Raw genomic sequence first — 20961 nt, 5'->3', positions numbered from 1 at the left:
GGGACAACATTAAACACACCAACATCCATATTACAGGGGTGCCAGAAGGAGAAGAGAGAGAGAAGGGGACAGAAAAAATATTCCAAGAGATAATAGCCGAAAACTTCCCTCACATGGGAAAGGAACCACTCACTCAAATCCAGGAAGCACAACGAGTACCATATAAAATAAACCCAAGGAGGAATACCCTGAGACACATATTAATCAAACTGACCAAAATTAAAGACAAAGAGAAAATCTTGAAAGCAGCTAGGGAAAAGAAACAAATAACATACAAGGGAACCTGATAAGGTTATCGGCAGATTTTTCAGCAGAAACTCTGCAGGCCAGAAGGGAGTGGCATGATATACTTAAAGTGATGAAAGGAAAAAACCTCCAACCAAGATTACTTTACCCAGCAAGGCTCTCATTCAGATTTGAAGACCCCACAGATAAGCAAAAGTTGAGAGAATTAAGCAACACTAAACCAGCCTTACAACAAATACTAAAGGAACTTCTCTAGGCAGCAAAGAAAAGGCCACAACTAGAAACAAAAATACCACAAATGACAAGGCTCACCAGTAAAGGCATATGTATAGTAAAGGTAGGAAATCATCCACACACAAATACGCTACCAAAATCAGAAATTGTAAGAAGAGGAGGATACGAATGCACAACACTGGAGATGCACTTGCAATTAAGAGACCAACAACTTAAAACTCCTATATCAAAACTTCAGGGTAACTGCAAACCAAAAATCCTCAATTGATATATACGCAAAGAAGAAAAATCAACTCAAATACAACACTAAAGATAGTCATCAAACCACAAGAGGAGAGAAAAAGAGAAGAAGGGAAGAAAAAAGAGCAACAAAAACAAATCCAAAACAGTTAATAAAATGGCAATAAGAACATACACATCAGAGTTCCCATCATAGCTCAGTGGTTAACAAAATCTGACTAGGAACCATGAGGTTGTGGGTTTGATGTGGCCTTGCTCAGCAGGCTAAGGATCCAGCGTTGCCATGAGCTGTGGCGTAGGTTGCAGACGTGGCTCGGATCCCCCATAGCTGTGGCCCTGGTGTAGGCTGGCAGCTGCAGCTCCCATTATTCCCCTAGCCTGGGAACCTCCATATGCTATGTGTCCAGCCCTAGAAAAGGAAAAAAAAATACAAAAAAAATACATATCAATAATTACCTTAAATGTAAATGGACAAAATGCCCCAACCAAAAGGTATAGACTGGCTGAATGGATGCAAAAACAAGATCCACATATTTGCTGTCATCAAGATATCCAACTCACTTCTAGGGACACATACAAATTGAAAGTGAGAGGATGGAAGAAAATATTCCATGCAAATGGGAATCAAAGCTGGAGTATCAATACTTATATCAGAAAAAATATACCTTAAAATAAGTATTTTAAGACACAAGGAAGGACATTGCAAAATGATCAAAGGATCAATCCAAGAGGAAGATATAACAATTGTAAATATATATGCACCCAACATAGGATCACCTTATTAGTCAACTGCTAACAACCATAAAAGGAGAAGTTGAGAATAACACAATAATAGCAGGGGACTTTAACAACCCACTTACAGCAGTGGACATATCATCCAGACGTAAAATCAACAAGTAAACACAGGCTTTAAATGAAGCATTAGACCAGATGGACTTAACAGATATTCATAGGACATTCCATCCAAAAGCAACAGAATACACATTCTTCTCAAGTACCTGTGGACCATTCTCTAGGATTGATCACATTCTGGTCTACAAATCAAACGTTGGTAACTTTAAAAAAACTGAAATCATATCAAGCATCTCTTCTGACCACAACACTACATGACTGGAAATCAACAACAAGAAAAAAACTGCAAAAAACACAAACACATGGAGACTAAACAACATTCTAATAAACAACCAATGGATCACAGAAGAAATCAAAGAGGAAATTAAAAAATACCAAGAAGCAAATGACCACAAAGATACGACACTCCAAAACCTATGGGATGCAGCAAAAGCCGTTCTAAGAGGGAAGTTTATAGCAATACAAGCCCACCTCAGGAAACAAGGAAAAGCTCAAATAAACAAGCTAACTTTACACCTAAAGCAGCTAGAGAGAGAAGAACAAACAAAAACTAAAGTTAGCAGAAGGAAAGAAATCATAAAGATCAGAGCAGAAAATAATGAAATAGAAATGAAGAAAACCATAGAAAAGATCAATGAAACTAAAAGCTGGTTCTTTGAAAAAAAATCAACAAAATTGATAAACCCTTAGTCAGACTTATCAGAAAAAAAAGAGAGGACTTAAATCAATAAAATCAGAATGAAAAAGTAGAAGTTATAATGGACATCACAGAAATACCAAGGATCATAAGAGACTACTACATGCAACTATATGCCAATAAAATGGAAAACCTAGAAGAAATGGACAAATTCTTAGAAAAGTACAATCTTCAAGACTAAACCAAGATGAAATAGAAAAGATGAACAGACCAATCACAAGTACTGAAATTGAAACTGTGATTTAAAAACTTCCAACAAACAAAAGTCCAGGACCAGATGGCTTCACAAGTGAATTCTATCAAACATTTAGAGAAGAGCTAACACTTATCATTCCAAAAAACTGCAGAGGAAGGAATACTCCCAAACTCATTCTAGGAGGCCACCATCACCTGATACCAAAACCAGACAAAGATACCACACACACACAAAAAAAATTTACAGGCCAATTTCACTGATAAACATACATGCAAAAATCCTCAACAAAATATTAGCAAATTAAATCCAACAATACATTAAAAGGATTGTACCTTATGATCAAGTGGGATTTATCCCAGGGATGCAAGGATTTTTCAATATCTGAAAACTAATCAGTGTGACACACCACATTAACAAACTGAAGAATAAAGCCATATGATCCTTGTGACAGATGCAGAAAAAACCTTTGACAAAATCCAATACCTATTTCTGATAAAAACCCTTCAGAAAGTGAGCATAGAGGGAACCTATGTCAACATAATAAAGGACATATATGACAAACCCAGAGCTAACATCATTCTCAATGTTGAAAACTGAAAGAATTCTTGCTGAGATCGGGAACAAGATAAAGATGTCTGCTCTTGCCACTACTCTTCAACATAGTTTTGGAAGTCCTAACCATGGTGATCAGAGAAGAAAAAGAAATAAAAGGAATCCAAATTTGAAAGGAAGAAGTAAAACTATCACTACTTCACTATTTGCAGATGACATGACACAAAGATCAGAGAAGAAAAAGAAATAAAAGGAATCCAAATTTGAAAGGAAGAAGTAAAACTATCACTATTTCACTATTTGCAGATGACATGACACAATACCTAGAAAATCCTAAAGATGCTACCAGAAAATTGTTAGAGGTCATCAATGAATTTGGCAAAGTTGCAGGATACAAAATTAATACACAGAAATCAACTGTATTTTTATATACCAACAAAAAGAGATTAGAAAGAGAAATTAGGGAAATGATCCCATTTACCATTGCATCAAAAGAATAAAATACTTAGGAATAAACTTACCTAAAGAGACAAAAGACCTGTACTCTGAAAACTATAGGACACTGAGGAAAGAAATCAAAGACGACACAAACAGATGGAAAGACATCTCATGCCTTGGATGGGAAGAGTCAATATTATTAAAATGACTATACTACCCAAGGCAATCTACAGATTCAATGCAATCCCTATCAAATTATCAAGGACATTTTTCACAGAACTAAAACAAAATATTTTAAAGTTTAGAAGCACAAAAGACCAGAAGAGCCAAAGACATCCTGAAAAAGAAAAATGGAGCTGGGAAAACTGGATAGCCACATGTGAAAGAATGAAATTAGAACACTCCCTAACACCATACACAAAAATAAACTCCAAATGGATTAAAGACCTAGATATAAGACCAGATACTATAAAACTCTTAGAGCAAAACATAGGCCAAACACTCTCTGACATAAATGACAGCAACATTTTCTCAGATCTACCTCTTAGAGTAATGACAGTAAAAACAAAAATAAACAAGTGGGACTTAATTAAACTTAAAAGTTTCTGCACAGCAAAGGAAACCCTAAACAAAACAAAAAGACAACCTATAGAATGGGAGAAAATATTTGCAAATGAAGCGACTGACAAGGGATTCATCTCCAAAATTTATAAACACCTTCTGTAGCTCAATACCAAAAAATGAAAAACCCCATCAAAAAATGGGCAGAAGATCTAAATAGACAATTTTCCAAAGAAGACATACAGATAGCCAAAAAACACAAGAGAAGATGTTCAACGTCACTCATTATTAGAGAAATGCAAATCAAAGCCACTATGAGGTACCACCTTACACTGGCCAGAATGGCCATCATGGAAAAGTCTACAAACAATAAGTGCTAGAGAGGGTGTGGAGAAAAAGGAACCCTATTACACTGTTGGTGGGAATGTAACCTGGTGCAACTACTGTGGAAAACAGTATGGAGATGCCTCAGAAAACTAAAAATAGAATTACCATTTGATCCAACCATCCCACTCCTGGGCATCTATCTAGAGAAAACCATGACTTGAAAAGACACAAGTACTCCAGTGTTCATTGCAGCATTATATACAATAGCCAAGACATGGAAACAACCTAAATGTCCATCGACAGAGAAGTGGGTAAAGATGTGGTACATATACACAATGGAGTATTACTCATCCCTTAAAAAGAAATAATGGCATTTGCAGCAACATGGATGGACCTAGAAACTATCATGCTAAGGGAAGTCAGTCAGACAATGAGACATCAACATCAAATGCTATCACTTACATGTGAAATCTAAAAAAAGACACACAACTTCTTTGCAGAACAGATACTGACTCACAGACTTTGAGTCATATGGTTTCCAAATGAGATATGTTGGGGGGTGGGGAGATGCACTGGGGGTTTGGGATAGAAATGCTATAAAGTTTGGTTGTGATGATTGTTGTACAACTATAAATGTAATAAAATTCATTGAAAAAAAAAAGAAAGATAAAAAGAAGCTGGTTTCCTAGTGGCACTGTGAAACCAGAAGAGCAGTTCTGCTACTACCTACCTTCACATGTACTGTGAATGAAAAAGAAAACTCATAATTTGCTTAAGCTACTTTTTTTACTTACATTGAAACACAAACCTGGCATCCAGATACTATTAAGTTTTGACTGAATGATAGGTGAAAATTCAAGTAATATTTGAACAATGAGGTTGAGCAATTTTTCATATTTTGAGTGTTCCATCATTTTATTAGCTTTTTCATGTCCTTATTATTGATTTGTCAACTGCTTGACATGTATGTTTAAAAAATTTTACATAATATGTTATTTGGATTTTATAATTGTTTATAAAGTCTTGCCATACAGAAGTTTTGAAATTTTTTTGTCATAATAAGGGTATTTATGTCAAGCACTAATCTAAGTACTTGGATTATTACCTTATTCACTTCATTACAACCCTATGAAGCAGGAACTATTATTATAGTTCCAATTAATTTTTGGGGGGGTTCTCTCTCACAGCATATGGAAGTTCCCCAGAGCAGTGACAACACTGGTTCCTTAACAATGCATGGCATATGCAGTTTCCCAGGGGTCAAATTGGAGCTGTAGCTGCAGGTCCATGCTACATACACAGCAACGCCAGATCCAAACCTTGTCTGTGACGTACACCACAGCTCATGGCAACACTGGATCCTTAACCCACTGAGCAAGGCCAGGGATCAAACCTGTATTCTCATGGATACTAGCCACGGGAACTCCAGTTCCAATTAATTAAATGAGGATATGAAGAAAAAAATGAGTGACTGGCCCAAAGTCATTCATTTGGAGTTTGGAAATGAAGCCAGGTACACAGCCTGTGGTCTCCAACCTCCCTGTTATACTCTGCCCACAATCCTGTCAATAATTTTGCTTAAGGCTGTTTAAAAATGCTCTTCTACCCCAAGATTACACAGATATTTTATGTACTTTATATACAAATTATATATATATTTATAGAAATATATAAATTACATATATAAATGACCTATAGAATTTACTGCAAATTTTCTACTAAAATCTCCTTTTTTTTTTTTTTTGTTTGTTTTTTGTCTTTTTGTTATTTCTTGGGCCGCTCCCGTGGCATATGGAGGTTCCCAGGCTAGGGGTCCAATCGGAGCCGCAGCCACCGGCCTATGCCAGAGCCACAGCAACACAGGATCCGAGCCACGTCTGCAACCTACACCACAGCTCATGGCAACGCCGGATCGTTAACCCGCTGAGCAAGGGCAGGGACCGAACCCGCAACCTCATGGTTTCTAGTCGGATTCATTAACCACTGCACCACGGACGGGACCTCCTTTTTTTTTTTTTTTTGTCTTAAAATCTCCTTGAAATGCAATTGGGGGGTTGTATTGTGGTAAAATATACAATTTACAATTTTAACCATTTATTTATTTTTTGTCTTTTGTCTTTTTAGGGCTGCACCAGAGGTATAGGGAGGTTCCCAGGCTAGAGTTTGAATCAGAGCTGTAGCTGCTGGCCTACAACGCAGCCACAGCAATGCTGGATCCCAGCTGCTACTGTGACCTACACCACAGCTTGAGGGAACGACAGATCCCCAACCCACTATGCAAGGCCAGGGATCAAACCCGAGTCTTCATGGACACCAGTTGGGTTCGCTAGCCACTGAGCCACAATTGGAACTCCTTTTTTTTTTTTTTTTTTTTTTTGCTTGGAACTCCTTTTTAAACCATTTTAAAACATACAATTCGATAGCATTAGGAACATTCACAATGATGAACAACCCTCACCATTATCACGTCCAGAACTTTTTCATTCAAAAGAAACTCGGTACCCATTAAACAATAATTGTCATTCCCTATAATAGCATACACATTTATATGTTATTTACAGTAAACTTCAGAAGAGGTTAACAGCAAAGAAATGCATTAGTGACTATGGATAATGGTCGTTGGGTAAGCAAAGAAGGGTGTGTCACAAACACACAAGTTTATCTACTCAAAGCTCACATACCCATGTGTTCTCACCTGACTATTCAAGGAAATTAAGGTGAAAAATCCAATGAGTAATTAAGATTGCTACTGCAGTGGCAATTCAAATTTTGTACTGTAGCCTTTTCAATAAAGGTTTGTAAAACTAAACAAAACCAAAAATGAAACACCTTGGTGCGTTTATTCATGTGGTCTGGCAAGATAGGTAGTAAATGTCAAGAACCGGATGGGTTATTATTCAATTAAAAATAATAAAATTATTATTTAAAAATTAGGCTTGAGGAGTTGCCTGGTGGGGCAGCAGGTTAAGGATCTGGCATCGTCACTGCTGTGGCTCTGTGCTGTGGTGGAAGTTCGATCCCTGACCCTGAAACTTCCACATGCCACAGGCTCACACCCCCATAAATTAGGCTTGAGTCAAAATCTGAAAGCTAAGTTCTTGGAAATGGGAAACTGGAAGTACCTTGAAAAAAACCAAACAGAAGCACTGGATACAAGTAACCAAAAAGTGGTAACCAAAGTGGAAGAGAATAATGTGGGGATTCTGATTACAACTGTGAGCATCGTAAAGCAAGATATCATGGATAAGAATTAAATACAGGAAATAAATATATTAAATATTGGCAGAAGCAAAAGATGCTTTGCTTGAGATTCTGATTCTGAGAGCTGCTTCTGGGGAAACAGGTAAAAAACAAAAACACACATTTGAAAAGAGTATTCGGCAACAATCTGAGTCAAGGGATACTGAGATGAAATCACCTGACACTGTTCCACGATTCTGTGCATGAATGCATTGATCATAACACTGAAATGCTAGAACAACAGAAGTTACTCTGTGCTTAACTGTTTTTATATATTGTCATTTTTTTTTCTGTAGCCTTAATTAAATCCACTAAATCTGTCATAGGCCCATAATAATATTATTTGTCCATTTCTGGCTTTTTAAAATTTTCTGGCACATTTTTTTTTTCCAATTTTAAAATCATGGGTTCCTAGAGAGTTTCAGGATCGGGGCTGGTCACCTCAAAGGCCAACCTCATGACCAGTCAGCCAACTGTGGGCCAGCCTGACCTCAGGGGAGGGGACAGGGCTGGACATCGAACTCATCCATGCCACCAAAGATTTAGTAACACGTGCTTATGTAATGAAACCCCAATAAAAACTCTGGTCACCCAAGCTCTGTGGAGCTTCCAAGGTGGTGAACATATCAATGTGCTGGGTGAGTGAGGTGCCTGGATCCTACAGGGAGAGAGGGCACGGAACCTCTGCATATTTCTCCACTCCCAGAGTATTTCTTAGTTGCTCCTGACCTGTATTCTTTATGATAAAGATAGTGTTGCAGTGAAATCAAACAGAAGCACTGGATAAAAGTAACCAGCTGAGTATGGCCATGGATGGAACCCAAAACTTCATGGTTCCTAGTTGGATTCATTTCCGCTGCACCACAATGGGAACTCCACCTTCTGTTTCTTTTCATTAGCAGTAATAGTTAAGAATTTGCAGTCATTGCTTAGAATTGTATTCAACAAGTCTAACTTTTTTCTTTTTTTCTTTGCTGCTCTGTTGCATATGGAGTTCCTGAGCCAGGGATCAGAGCAACAGTTTTGACCTAGGCTGCAGGATCTCTTAACACAGTGTGCTGGGTTGGTTGGGAACCTGTGTCCTGGCACTGCAGAGACACTGCCAATTCTGTTGGGCAACAGCAGGAACTCCTCAATTGATCTGATTTAAAGAACGCTTGTCTTGTAATAATAATTTAATTTTCTTCTTGCACAATCCTTTTTTTCAAACTGAAGGGATAACTGGGACTTTAACATGGTACTCAAAGCACTATCAATATGGTATGCATTGAAATCAATCTATGCCTGTAAAAAAAGATTTAATAGCTTTAAAATACATCTACCTGAATATAAGTTAATTTTTCTTCTAAAATTACTCCCATTGAAAAGAATATGGGGGAGTTCCCGTTCTGGCGCAGTGGTTAACGAATCCGACTAGGAACCATGAGGTTGCGGGTTCAGTCCCTGGCCTTGCTCTGTGGGTTAACGATCCGGCGTTGCCATGAGCTGTGGTGTAGGTTGCAGACTCGGCTCGGATCATGCGTTGCTGTGGCTCTGGTGTAGGCTGGTGGCTACGGCTCCGATGAGACCCCTAGCCTGGGAATCTCCATATGCCGAGGGATCGGCCCAAAAAACAGCAAAAAAAAAAAAAAAAAAAAAAAAAAAAAAAAAACAAAAAAAAAAAAAAAGAAAAGAATGTGGGGAGTTCCTGTTGTAGCTCAGTGGAAACGAACCTGACTACTATCCATGAGGATGCCGGTTCTATCTCTAGCCTTGCTCAGTGGGTGAAGGATCCAGCGTTGCAATGATTTGTGGTGTAGGCTGCAGACATGGCTCGGATCCTGAGTTGCTGTGGCTGTGGTGTAGGCTGGCAGCTGTAGCTCTGATTCGACCCCTAGCCTGTGATTTCCACATGCCTTGAATGTGGCCATAAAAGGCAAAAAGAAAAGAAAAATAAGAATATAGAACCTTACTCTATTTTGAGGACTTAAGCCATTGAATTTTTTTAAAATTATTTTTTATTTCTAGGGTTACACCTATGGCATATGGAAGTTCCCAGGCTAGGGGTTGAACAGAGCTGCAGCAGCCACCTACACCATAGCCACAGCATCTTCAGTCCAAGCCACATCTACGACCTACACCACAGCTCACTGCAACCCTGGATCCTTAACCCATTGAGTGGGGCCAGGGATCAAACCAACACCTCATGGATACTAGTTGGGTTCTTTTTGTTGTTGTTGTTGTTGTTTGTTTGCTTTTTGTCTTTTTGCCTTTTCTAGGGCTGCTTCCCTCGGCACATGGAGGTTCCCAGGCTAGGGATTGAATTGAAGCTGTAGCCACCGGCCTATGCCAGAGCCACAGCAACGCAGGATCTGAGTTGCGTCTGCAACTACACCACAGCTCACGGCAACGCCGCACCATTAACCCACTGAGCAAGGGCAGGGACTGAACCCGCAACCTCATGGTTCCTAGTTGGATTCATTAACCACTGAGCCACAGTGGGAACTCCCCACTAGCTGGGTTCTTAACCGACTGAGACAAAACAGAAACTCAAACACAAACCCACATCCTCACAGACTATGACCCACCAGGCCATGATGGGAACTCCTAAGCCATCACTTTAAAAGATAGTCTTCATGGAGGATGAAGTTAGCTTGAAATGACTTCAACCAAAGTAGTTTTGGACATGTATACAAGTTTAAAAAGCATGTCTCTCTTTGCAGAACAGATACTGACCACAGACTTTGAAAAACTTTTCGTCTCCAAAGAAGACAGTTTGGGGGCAGGGAGATGCGCTGGGGTTGTGGGATGAAAATCCTATAAAATTGGATTGTGATGATCATTGTACAACTACAAATGTAATAAATTCATTGACTAATTAAAAAAATAAAAAGAAATAAAAAGCATGTGTCTCAAACAATTTAGAATTGAGGATGACATGCTCTGGAAAACTGTCATAAGGCTCAAAAAAGCTCCAATGATGTCAAAGATGCGTGAGAACACACTGAATGAAAACTATTCTATGAGTTGAAAAAAGCATTTAAAGTACTTTTACATAACATACAATGACACTTAAATACTTCATTTCTATCTCTAAAAGTTTATGGTTTTAAGTTTACCAAAAAACTTTTGAGGAATTTTCTCATAGCCTTATATTCAGCTATATTCAGAATTCAAGTTTTAGAGGCACTTTTCCATTCTGTGCATTAACTGAAGGCAGAGTCATATAGTTAAAATATATGAATATGAAAGTTAGTTTGATTATCTCCTCAAAGAGTCCCCCCAAACATCTCTGTTCATGGATCATCCAGTTATTCTCTACTCCATCACCTTGTTTTGTGTATGTCACCTCTCGCAATGTGAAACAGATTACTTACATATTTATTACTTGTTTCTCTTTGTAAGCAGCTTTTGGCAGGAAGAATGATCTTTGCAGGCAAGAGCTCTCTGCAGGGGAACTCCTCTGTCTTGTCACCAACCTTAAACCATATATCCCCATGCTCTACTCATCTCCGGCCCTAGCACACCTTTCAAATCTTTTGATCACACAATGCCTTCTCTAATCTGCTGGTTCTTTCCACAGGTCAAAAAAGTAGAAATGAAGAATAAGTAATGAACGGATCTCTTCCCTATTTTCCCCTTAAACAGATCCGTGAACAAACTGTGTGAACAGATAGAATCTAAGGAAAGATGAAGTCAACAGCTTGCACACAAGGCTGCACAAGGAGGATGGCGACGACTCTGACCTATCTCAATGATTAACTGACATCACTTCCCTTTTTCCCCTTAATAGCTTTCATAGCCAAGCAGAATCTTCAGAGATAGTTTTTGAGTCCATCTTCCCAGTCTAATTAAAAGCAACTTTTCTATCAACATTTCTGAGTACAGATTTTGGAACAGGATGCAGTGGGATGTCTGATAACATCTTGACTAGAATGAGAACTGCCCAAGGGTAGGGCCTTTGACCGGTGAAACTCCAGTCAGGAAAGAAATCTGTCAGAATCAGGGGACTGGGAGGAAGGAGATGCTGCTGGAGTGGAAGGTGTGCTCCAGCAATTTATCTAGTCATCTAATTCAGTCTGTTCTTTATGGGCTCTTCTTCTTGTTATGAATGTATGTATAAACTAAGGACTATCCATATACTTGCTCATTAGTCAAACAAAAAAGAAACTAGAAGGACTAGGAAGAATTCAGTTTATTCAGATAGTTCTTCATGTTCCAAAACAGTAATATTGACAAACAAGCAAGGCTTTTTTATGTTTGCTCAAATTTTAATTTGCTCTTTTATTTTAAGAACCAAAACATATACTTGAGGGGAAAATACTCCATTTTCCCATTCTTTTTCAAAGTGCAGATTTAAAAATGTAACTAAATATTTATATAAGTTTTTTTCATTATTTTTTTGAGAAATTAAAACTCATGAAATAAAAATATTACAAAAACAATATCAACAGAATCTGAGTTGTTTAAAGAAAGCATCCTTAATTAGAATATTTAACTTTTGGTTTACCTAATAGAAACATTTTTAACAATAAGTATGTAACATCTTTCTATAACCGAACATAAAACAAATGGCTGAGGCAAAGTCATTCTTTAAATGACAGTTAATATTTCTGCTTTAATACCTGTTCAGGAGTTCTGATTTTTACAGAATATTCCCAAATAAAACTATTTGGACAGAAAAAAATACACATTATTTTGATACTGCTTTAACTCTATAGTATTTTTTTCTAATCCCTATTTATTTCAGTTGCAGTTCCTTGCTTGACTTCCCCTTTTAAAATGTTAGAGAAGAACCCTAAAGTACTCTGAATTCCATCCTATTTGGTTAAAATAGGTGACTAAAAAGGCTTATCCTGGGGGATCTCAGTGTTTTTCTAAGTTGAAAAATTAGCTACTTTAGAGTATATTTGGCTGAATCACACTCTTTTTTTTGGATGCCTGTACAAGATGTCAGAAATAGTTTGCTAACACAAACTGACACTTTGCTAGGTAGAGTTTAGAGTTAGCCAGTGCCAAGCCTCTTGTCACATTTTAGGGACACAAGCACTTAGGAAAAGTCTACCCAGCTCTGATGGGTCTCACTTGGATCTCACACAAACTGGCAAAGTTTGCTGGTGGGCAGTGAGGCTGCTGAAGACTATGGTTATACACTACAGCCCTGTTGCTCAATGCTGATTATTACTAAGACAGTTTTAACTTCTGCAGAATGTCGAAAAAAAAAAGAACTATGATGACAGCATTCAAAAAACATGTATTTGTGATGCATTATTTAAATTACTGAAATATGACTAAACTAATGGCATAAGCTAAAGACATTATTCTCTATTATTTGCTATGAAATTATCAAAAGAACAGTTGACACTGTAAAATACAAATACAAAAGATACAATCTTGTAGAAAAGGCTTTTATGAAAAAAGGTGTTAAATGTGCTTTAACTTCAATATAATGAACTAAAACTGCTTCAAAATTTTAAAAATCTCTACTCAAGGACAAACACTGAAAATATGCAAACCCAGCTCTCTACTAAAGTATCTTTTGCAAGTAAAAATTAGAAAATACTGATTTTAAAGGTATTTGTCTCATTAGACACAGAACAGAACTGTAAATTACATAAAGTGTTAAGAATTATAAAATTATTGATCTAATGACCAATCCAAATTTTAAAAAAATCCTACTTTAAATAAGTTGAATGGTACAACGCTATCATAAACAATGTATCAAAAAAGATCAGAAATAACAGCCTTGTTTTAAAGATTTTTCTTCTATTGCTTATCTTTAATCATATTAGCTGTTACATTTACTCTCCTTATTCCATTAGAATAATCCTAAAGAAAATCTTTGAGTTTTTTTGTTTTGTCTTTTTGTCTATTTAGGGCCGCACCCTCGGCATATGGAGGTTCCCAGGCTAGGGGTCGAATCGGAGCTGTAGCCACTGGCCTACACCACAGCCCCAGCAATGGCAGATCTGAGCCACATCTGCAACCTACACCACAGCTCATGGCAAGGCCGGATCCTCAACCCACTGAGCGAGACGAGGGATCGAACCCGCAACCTCATGGTTCCTAGTCGGATTCGTTTCTGCTTCACCATGACGGGAACTCCGAAAAGAAAATCTTTACATAACTGTAATAGCTGTGACAGCAACATTTCAAAAAATAAATTTCACAATATTGTTAATGTTTCTGAAGGCTAGGTGGGCACTGAAAATAGCCTAGAAAAGAGTTCACCGAAATAATTGCATGGAAATTATTTTGGCATTTTAGATGTCACGAAGTGATTCCTATTGCATTGTATGATACACTGTTGCATTTAAACATTTGACCTAGGGCCATAAGGTTTGTATTTCCTACCACATTTACATATATTTTTAAAAGTTAAAAAAATATGTAAGTAAAAAACACTTGGAAAAACTTGTTAAATCTCCTTTATTTCAGTAGATAGAAGACCATTTTCAATGTCCTCGCTGAAAGGGTTCTTGTTGCCATGGAACTAGAAGAAAAAAAAGCATAAAAATTTCAGATGAGTTAATGATGCAGAAGAATAGTATATAATAGGATAGTGGAAAGAACCCAGGTAAGTTAGAGCCAAGGAGATCAGAGTTCAAAAGCACATCAAATGCACATCTGCTCTGCACTGGTCCTGAGATCCTGAGAAAGTTACAGTATTTAAAGCTTGCCAAGGAATAGTTTCCTCATCTGTAAAAGAGCAATAATACATCTGCATCTCTCTCAGGCAACATGACAATTAAATAAAATAAAAGATGTAATACGGCCCCAGCACAGGGCTCTCCCAGCCCTTCCTTAAGTTTCGATTACGATGTTGAACATAAACATCCCGAACACCACAGCAGGAAGTGGGTCATACAGATTTTCACATCTTCAGAGGATGTAATTCCTTGTGAGTGTGAGGATTATTTGTACTCATTAAAACTAAAAGATGTGCTTATTGCTTCCAAATTGTTCTAGAGTTACTTTTGGATACTATAATAAGTAGGTGATTGTTTCTTTTCCTTTTCCTTTCACTTGATTAATACAACCAAGGACTGACAACATTTTAAAGAATCAAAGCTGGACTTGATTCCAGAGATAGCTTCCTCGGCATCACAAACAGCTTAATTATTAAGAACGCAAGAAAGCTCAAACTATGAGTATCTTTACGAAACAGTTACATTCAAGATTTTCTATTTCAAAAATTAAAATGTTTACTTCAATTCAGAGGTTTGCTGCATCTACTATGCTTGGTGGGTTTATCACTAAAGCAGCAACAGCAATGTATCAAATGAATCAAAAAGGAAAAAGCAGCGGAGTTCCCGTCATGGCTCAGCGGAAACGAATCTGACGGTATCCATGAGGACACAGATTCGATCTCTGGCCTCACTCAGTAGATTAAGAATCCGGCGTTGCCATAAACTGTGGTGTAGGTCACAGATGAAGCTCGATCTGGCATTGCTGTGGCTGTAGCATATGCCAGTGGCCACAGCTCCAATTTGACCCCTAGCCTGGGAACCTCCATATGCCGAAAGTGTAGCCCTAGAAAAGAGGCCAAAAAAGAAAAAAAAGTTATATCCCCAACCCCCACCCCCACGCCTGCTTCTTTCTTTCCTTCCTTATAGTTTTCCTTCAGGTTCTGATTTAGGTGAATATTTTCTAGTCCTGTTTAAATTCATTTGCTGAGAAGCAGGAAAGGAAGGAGAGGATACAAAAACAATGACAACAACACAAATGCAAACAAAAAGTATTCTTGTACAAGAGGTAAAAGAGGAATTATCCCATGGGAGAACAGTAAGAAGTTGAACGTGGCTTGAATACAGAGGTGGAAGTGGTGGGAGATGAAGCTGAATATGTTGGGCTGCCAAGGGCCCTGCTGCATTCCAAGGTAAAGTATCTGAATTTACCCTATAGGTTACAGGGCACTAGTGGTAACTCCAATTAGAGGTGCTGCTGTGATGAAGTTCTTAGAAACAGAATTATGCTAACAGGCTGCTTATTGTTCAATTCAGACGAATGAATAAACAAATTCAATTAATTTTTTCTACTTATTAGCTTCTAAGAGAATCCAGGATGGAGAAACAACATTTTTTGTTTTTGTTTTTGGCTATGCCCGCTACATGCTGCAGGTTCTGGGGCTAGGCATTAAACCTGTGCCACAGCAGTGACCCGAGCCACAGCGGTGACAACACCAGAGCCTTAACCCACTGAGCCTCCAGGGAATTCCCACAATTAAAAAAAAATACAATTCAGCTCATGTTTATTGAACTCTCTAAATGTTTTAACAAATACAAAACCTTTGTTGGTTTTAACAGATCTTTTTCCTCCTTTTATGGCTTAGTTAACACCAAATTGAGGTAAAAAGCCAAATCAAAGCTTGAAAAATATTTTTGGCCTAATTTGCAAGTGGTATTTTTCACCTTATTTAATCACAATCCATAGACACAAACAACTTACAAGACTATGATATATTTTTTAAATCTTTTTAGGGCTGCACCCACGGCATATGGAGGTTCCCAGGCTAGGGGTCCAGTTGGAGCTACAGCTGCCAGCCACAGCCACAGCCACATCAGATCCGGGCTGCCTCTGCAATCTACCCCACAGCTCACTGCAACGCCAGATCCTTAACCCACTTATCGAGGTCAGGGATTGAACCCACAACCTCATGGTTCCTAGTCAGATTCATTTCTGCTGCACCACAAAAGGAACTCCAAGACTATGATGTTTTTTGAGAGGATAATTACAGGTTTTGCAGAATTATTAATAATAGTTTTAAAATGTTGCTTTAACTATGGTAAAGATACATTCCAATTTAATTAAAAATCTATACTCTAAACATGATATTTTGTGTTGAAGAGAAAAAATTTATTTATTTATTAATTTATTATTTATTTTTGTTAGGGCCGCACATGGAAGTTCCTAGGCTAGGGATCCAGTCAGAGATGCAGTTGTTGGCCTATACCATAGCCGCAGCAACTTGGGGTCCAAGCCACATCTGTGACCTACACTGCAGCTCATGGCAATGCCAGAATCTTAATCCACTAAGCAGAGCCAGGGATCAAACATACATCCTCATGAATACTAGTCAGGCTCCTTACTCCGAGCCGCAATGGGAACTCCTGAACAGAAAAAATGTAAAGGTCCAGCAGCAAACTATGAAGTTTTTTTTGGGGGGGGGCTGCACTTGCAGCATATGGAAGTTTCCAGTCTAGGGGTCCAATCAGAGCTATAGCTGCTGGCCTACACCATGGTCACAAGCAATGCCAGATCTGAGCTGCGTCTGTGACCTACACCAGGGTTCACAGAAACGCCAGATTCTTAATCCACTAAGAGAGGCCAGGGATTGAACCTGCGTCATCATGGATCCTAGTTGGGTTCGTTAACCGCTGAGCTACAATTGGAACTCCTATCAACACGTTTCAATTAACTCTATTCACTTATGCCAAGATACAACATTAAAATACCAAGAGAAAGGTTGCTTTATCTGATTTAAGGTTTTTTCCACCTGATTTTTTTTACTCTATTTTCCCCATTCATCAAAAAATGTATGTCCCCAATAGGAAATCTAGAAAATAAAGAACAACAGTCTCTATACACCCCAAATTTTATTACTCAGAGTGTGACAGGCTGAAGGGTTATTTTATTTAGTTTTCTATGAATTTATTTTTTTTTACAAAGGTAAATTTATATGATAAAGTTTCAAAACTGTCATTAAAAACTTTTATAACCTGTTTAATGGTTGCTTCCTATTTCATTATCTATAATTTACTTAACTATTTTTCCTTGAAGTTGATTACTGAAGGACATATTACTGATATTACCAATTCTTTTTTTTCCCCAATCTTTGACACCTACATCCACTGACAACATAATTCAACTCTGTCTGATATTTAAATAATTCTACAAGTCTGCATGGAAAAACAAGCTATATATCTTCATTTGTTGTAAATTCCACTTACATAAATGTACGCAGATAAAAGTGAAAACTCTATGAAGCAAGCATTAAAACTTGTGAAACTCACCATAAGCCCAAGGAACTTCCGGAAGCACACCAGAATCAGGAGAGTAAGGATATGCCGTTTGTGGTACTGGCTGATGGGAAACATACTGTGAAAAAACTGGCTGCTGACAACTGTAAACAGGCATTTGAGAATGAAAATAGCCATTCACTGGCACAAAGTCATTTGCTTGTGGTTCCCCAGCACAGTAACTGAAATATTGAGAGTACAAAATATTAGAATATGTATTCTCTACGGTACTTGCAATTGCAGTCAACATCCCAGGAGGAGGTGGCTGTGCTCCATATGATGTTATCCCCTGGTAAGTCTGGGTAATGGAACTGCCATTGCTGCTGCTGCTGTAATGATAAACATACCAAGCATAGTAAGGATATGAGGTTCCAAACGAGTGCTCAGAAGAATGATATACTGGAGTACACGCAGACTGGGGATGTTCATTCCAATATGTGGAAGCATTCTGGGTTAAGACGTTTGAATTTTCACTTTTCTGTATCTGTGGTTCAGAAAAAGAGTAGTCTACTGTCTGATCCACATTAAGGGTCATGTTCTCAAATGTTTCAACAGCTAGAGTATTGGGATTCCATGTATCCTTCATATATTTTTCTTTTGACTCAGTTTTTGCAAGTTGTGTTTTATTTACTTGCGGAACTGGAATTTTGTTCTGAGTAAGTGTGGGTTCTGGAGAACTGGCGCATGTAGAATTTTTAATAGTTGAGTTTAACATTTCATTATCTTGAAGTTCAAAGTCAGTGACATTTATTTCTAAATTGGCATGGATATCCTTTACAAAATGGAAAATAGGCTTTGCGAGCACTGATGGTCCATCAGGCAGGAGAGTAGCATCAGCTCCTGGTTTTAGGTCTGAGGAACAGGATTTCTCTGCAGGATCTGGGGAATTCTTGAATTTCTGTGAAGGTGTCTCAGAGTCTTTTGAAAATGTGCCATCTACACTTTTTTGGTCAGAAATTGCCAAAGGAGAACAATCTTTCTTATCACTTTTTGTTTCAGCAGCACTAACATTTACATTTCTTTTCTTCATACTATTTAAGTCTTCTGTTGTCCAGTGAAATCTTCTGAAGTAGTAGATGAAATACTGGTTAAACCTGTTTTACCCTCTGACTTCAATGTGCAAGTGTCTTTTAGGTTCTTTAATGGTAAAAGTGAGCCAGGTAGTGATCTCTGAATTTCAACTTTCTTTGGAGAGACATGGTTTCTCAGACTGTCAGATGAACCTGGTCCTATTTCATTTTCACTTTTGGGATGAGATCTTGTAGTCCTATTAAGTGTAACACATACATAAAAACAACTTTAAATATACAGAGTCACAAAATTTTAATATATATATATTTGAAAATTTTTTTCAGGATAAGAACTCTTAAGATTCACATTTTCCTCTTTGTATGGGTACTATAAAAGGAACACATTTCCCCAGGTGTACTGCCTTGGTTGGAATTTACACATTTTTCCTGCTGAAGGTGATATATTCCACATTTCAAATATATTTCTAACACATATGAAATAACAGAGGGCTACCAATATTGTAATAAATTATTTTACACTTTGGACATTTCCTGATTTCAATTTTTTCTAATCAATATACCTCCAACCTATTGACAATTTTCTTTACTTGTAAATGGCCATGTAAAGACGGTGAAACCAGCAGCTGCGATCTCCCAAAAGATCATCTTGTCACAAAATACTGATATATACTGTCTGTTCAGGGTCAAGAAAAAGAAAAGCAGACTTCCCAAATTTCTTGCCAATTTAATATCCCTGGCACTCCTATCTAAATTTAGACAGTCTCAATCAGGTTGAAGGAAGCATTCATTATGGAATGCCTATAGTCAGAGAGTTAATACAAGTCCCCAGGGTAATTCTATTTTTTAGCGTCCCATCAAATTCTTCAAATTACATGGGGAAAAGAACACGTTGAAAAAAGTAACCACTCCTCCACAATGAAGAGAAATTAATCTTTGGCCTCGAATACGTATGCCCCATTCATGACACTAAAGGCTCCTTATTTTACTTAATCTAGCCTCCTTAAAAGGTCTTAAATGACAAACCTACACTGTCATTCTACCTGATATAATACTTTGACAGAGTTTTCAGAAAGTATAACTTTGACTTTATCACATTTCCAGTGATGTTTCAGTGATGTCTCAATTTTATAGACTGACTGCCGCTGGTATGGTCTGTCCTTTTACGCATTCTCTTAGAGGAAATTCTTCTGTGAAGATGGTATGCTATGTCAACTTAATGTTAGAATTCATTTTCCTGCTCAGTGAGGCAGAGTTTCATTCTTTGAGTAGCAAATACTACCTATACTTGGTTACAAAACTAAGATGATTACAGAACTGGTTTATGTTATGCTTCTGGTAGTCTATTCATCTTTATGGCACTACAACAATTATTCACAGAGTCTTCTGTGTCAGGAAAAACGCACTAGAAATGTAGTAATAAAAGATTGCATTTAGAGAAGCAAAACCAACTAAGACAGAAATGACAGTGCTTATATATTTTTTAATTCATTTTCCTTCAAAGAATGGAAATAAACATGGTAAAAAATGAAGCTTGTCATAAACTGAAAATCTTAGAGTTGAATGAAGTAAGACATGGTTATCCAGTCCAGTGGAGCCACATCAAAACGAGAAAAATATAAACAATGTAGTGGGTTTTTAATAAAAATAACTAATTCAGTTTAAAGAACCACCCTTTATTTTGAAATCATGTTCTTTCTACATGGTGCTATTAAAACATCCTTTCATGAAAGAGTTGTATACTTAATATGTGTATATCTGACTAAATTCCCACTTAGTAATATAACTTGTCAATTTATATATTTTTAATCAATCTTGAAATTTGGCAGGTCTGTAAAATCCACAAGTTTAAAAAACTCAATTTAATCACTTGCTCCATTCTCTGCCCTTTTTAGTAAACCAGTCAGCTAAGCCCCATCAATTCATAAAGTAATGTCTGTCAAATAGGAGTTTTATTTTTAAGCATCACTCTTTTCTAAGCCCTGGGTGATTTACTACTAACTATTCTTAAAAATATCCTTACTCTTTAAATCACCGCAAAAACACATTTCACAGGACATTACCTTTTAATACTTACGGGATGAAACTCAAACTTTCTCCTTAGGCTTTATCTAAAACATGGTATAATCTGAAACAATCTTTTTCTCTCTCCTTAGCTCACTCTTGTCGCCTAAAGTTACATGTATAATCCAATAGAGGTATATAAATAAATGTTTTAGTTGTTTCTTAATATGTGATCAATTTTGCTTAGTTTTTCTTCAGATAGAGTTGATAGCAACTCCTACCTTGGATGCTTGAATGTTGCCTTTCCTCTGTTGATTTTTGTGACATCTTTCATGTTAACCTATATTT

At 37.4% G+C, this 20961-nt stretch overlaps 1 protein-coding gene across 1 annotated transcript in view; it reads right to left on the bottom strand.

Moving 5' to 3' along the window:
- TEX15 (testis expressed 15, meiosis and synapsis associated) overlaps positions 11748-20961 on the bottom strand; it is a 67471-nt gene continuing 58257 nt past the window's right edge. Inside the window, 4 exon segments of the mRNA XM_005671810.3 lie at positions 11748-14055; positions 17576-18628; positions 18631-18848; positions 20895-20953. Of these exon segments, the coding sequence (XP_005671867.2) occupies positions 14018-14055; positions 17576-18628; positions 18631-18848; positions 20895-20953 (1368 nt within the window). The 3' untranslated portion in view covers positions 11748-14017.

The sequence above is a fragment of the Sus scrofa genome, chromosome 15, assembly GCF_000003025.6.
Source record: "Sus scrofa isolate TJ Tabasco breed Duroc chromosome 15, Sscrofa11.1, whole genome shotgun sequence".
Lineage (NCBI taxonomy): Eukaryota > Metazoa > Chordata > Mammalia > Artiodactyla > Suidae > Sus > Sus scrofa.
Note: the sequence above shows the minus strand (reverse complement) of the source record. Positions and strands in the feature narration are given on the sequence as shown.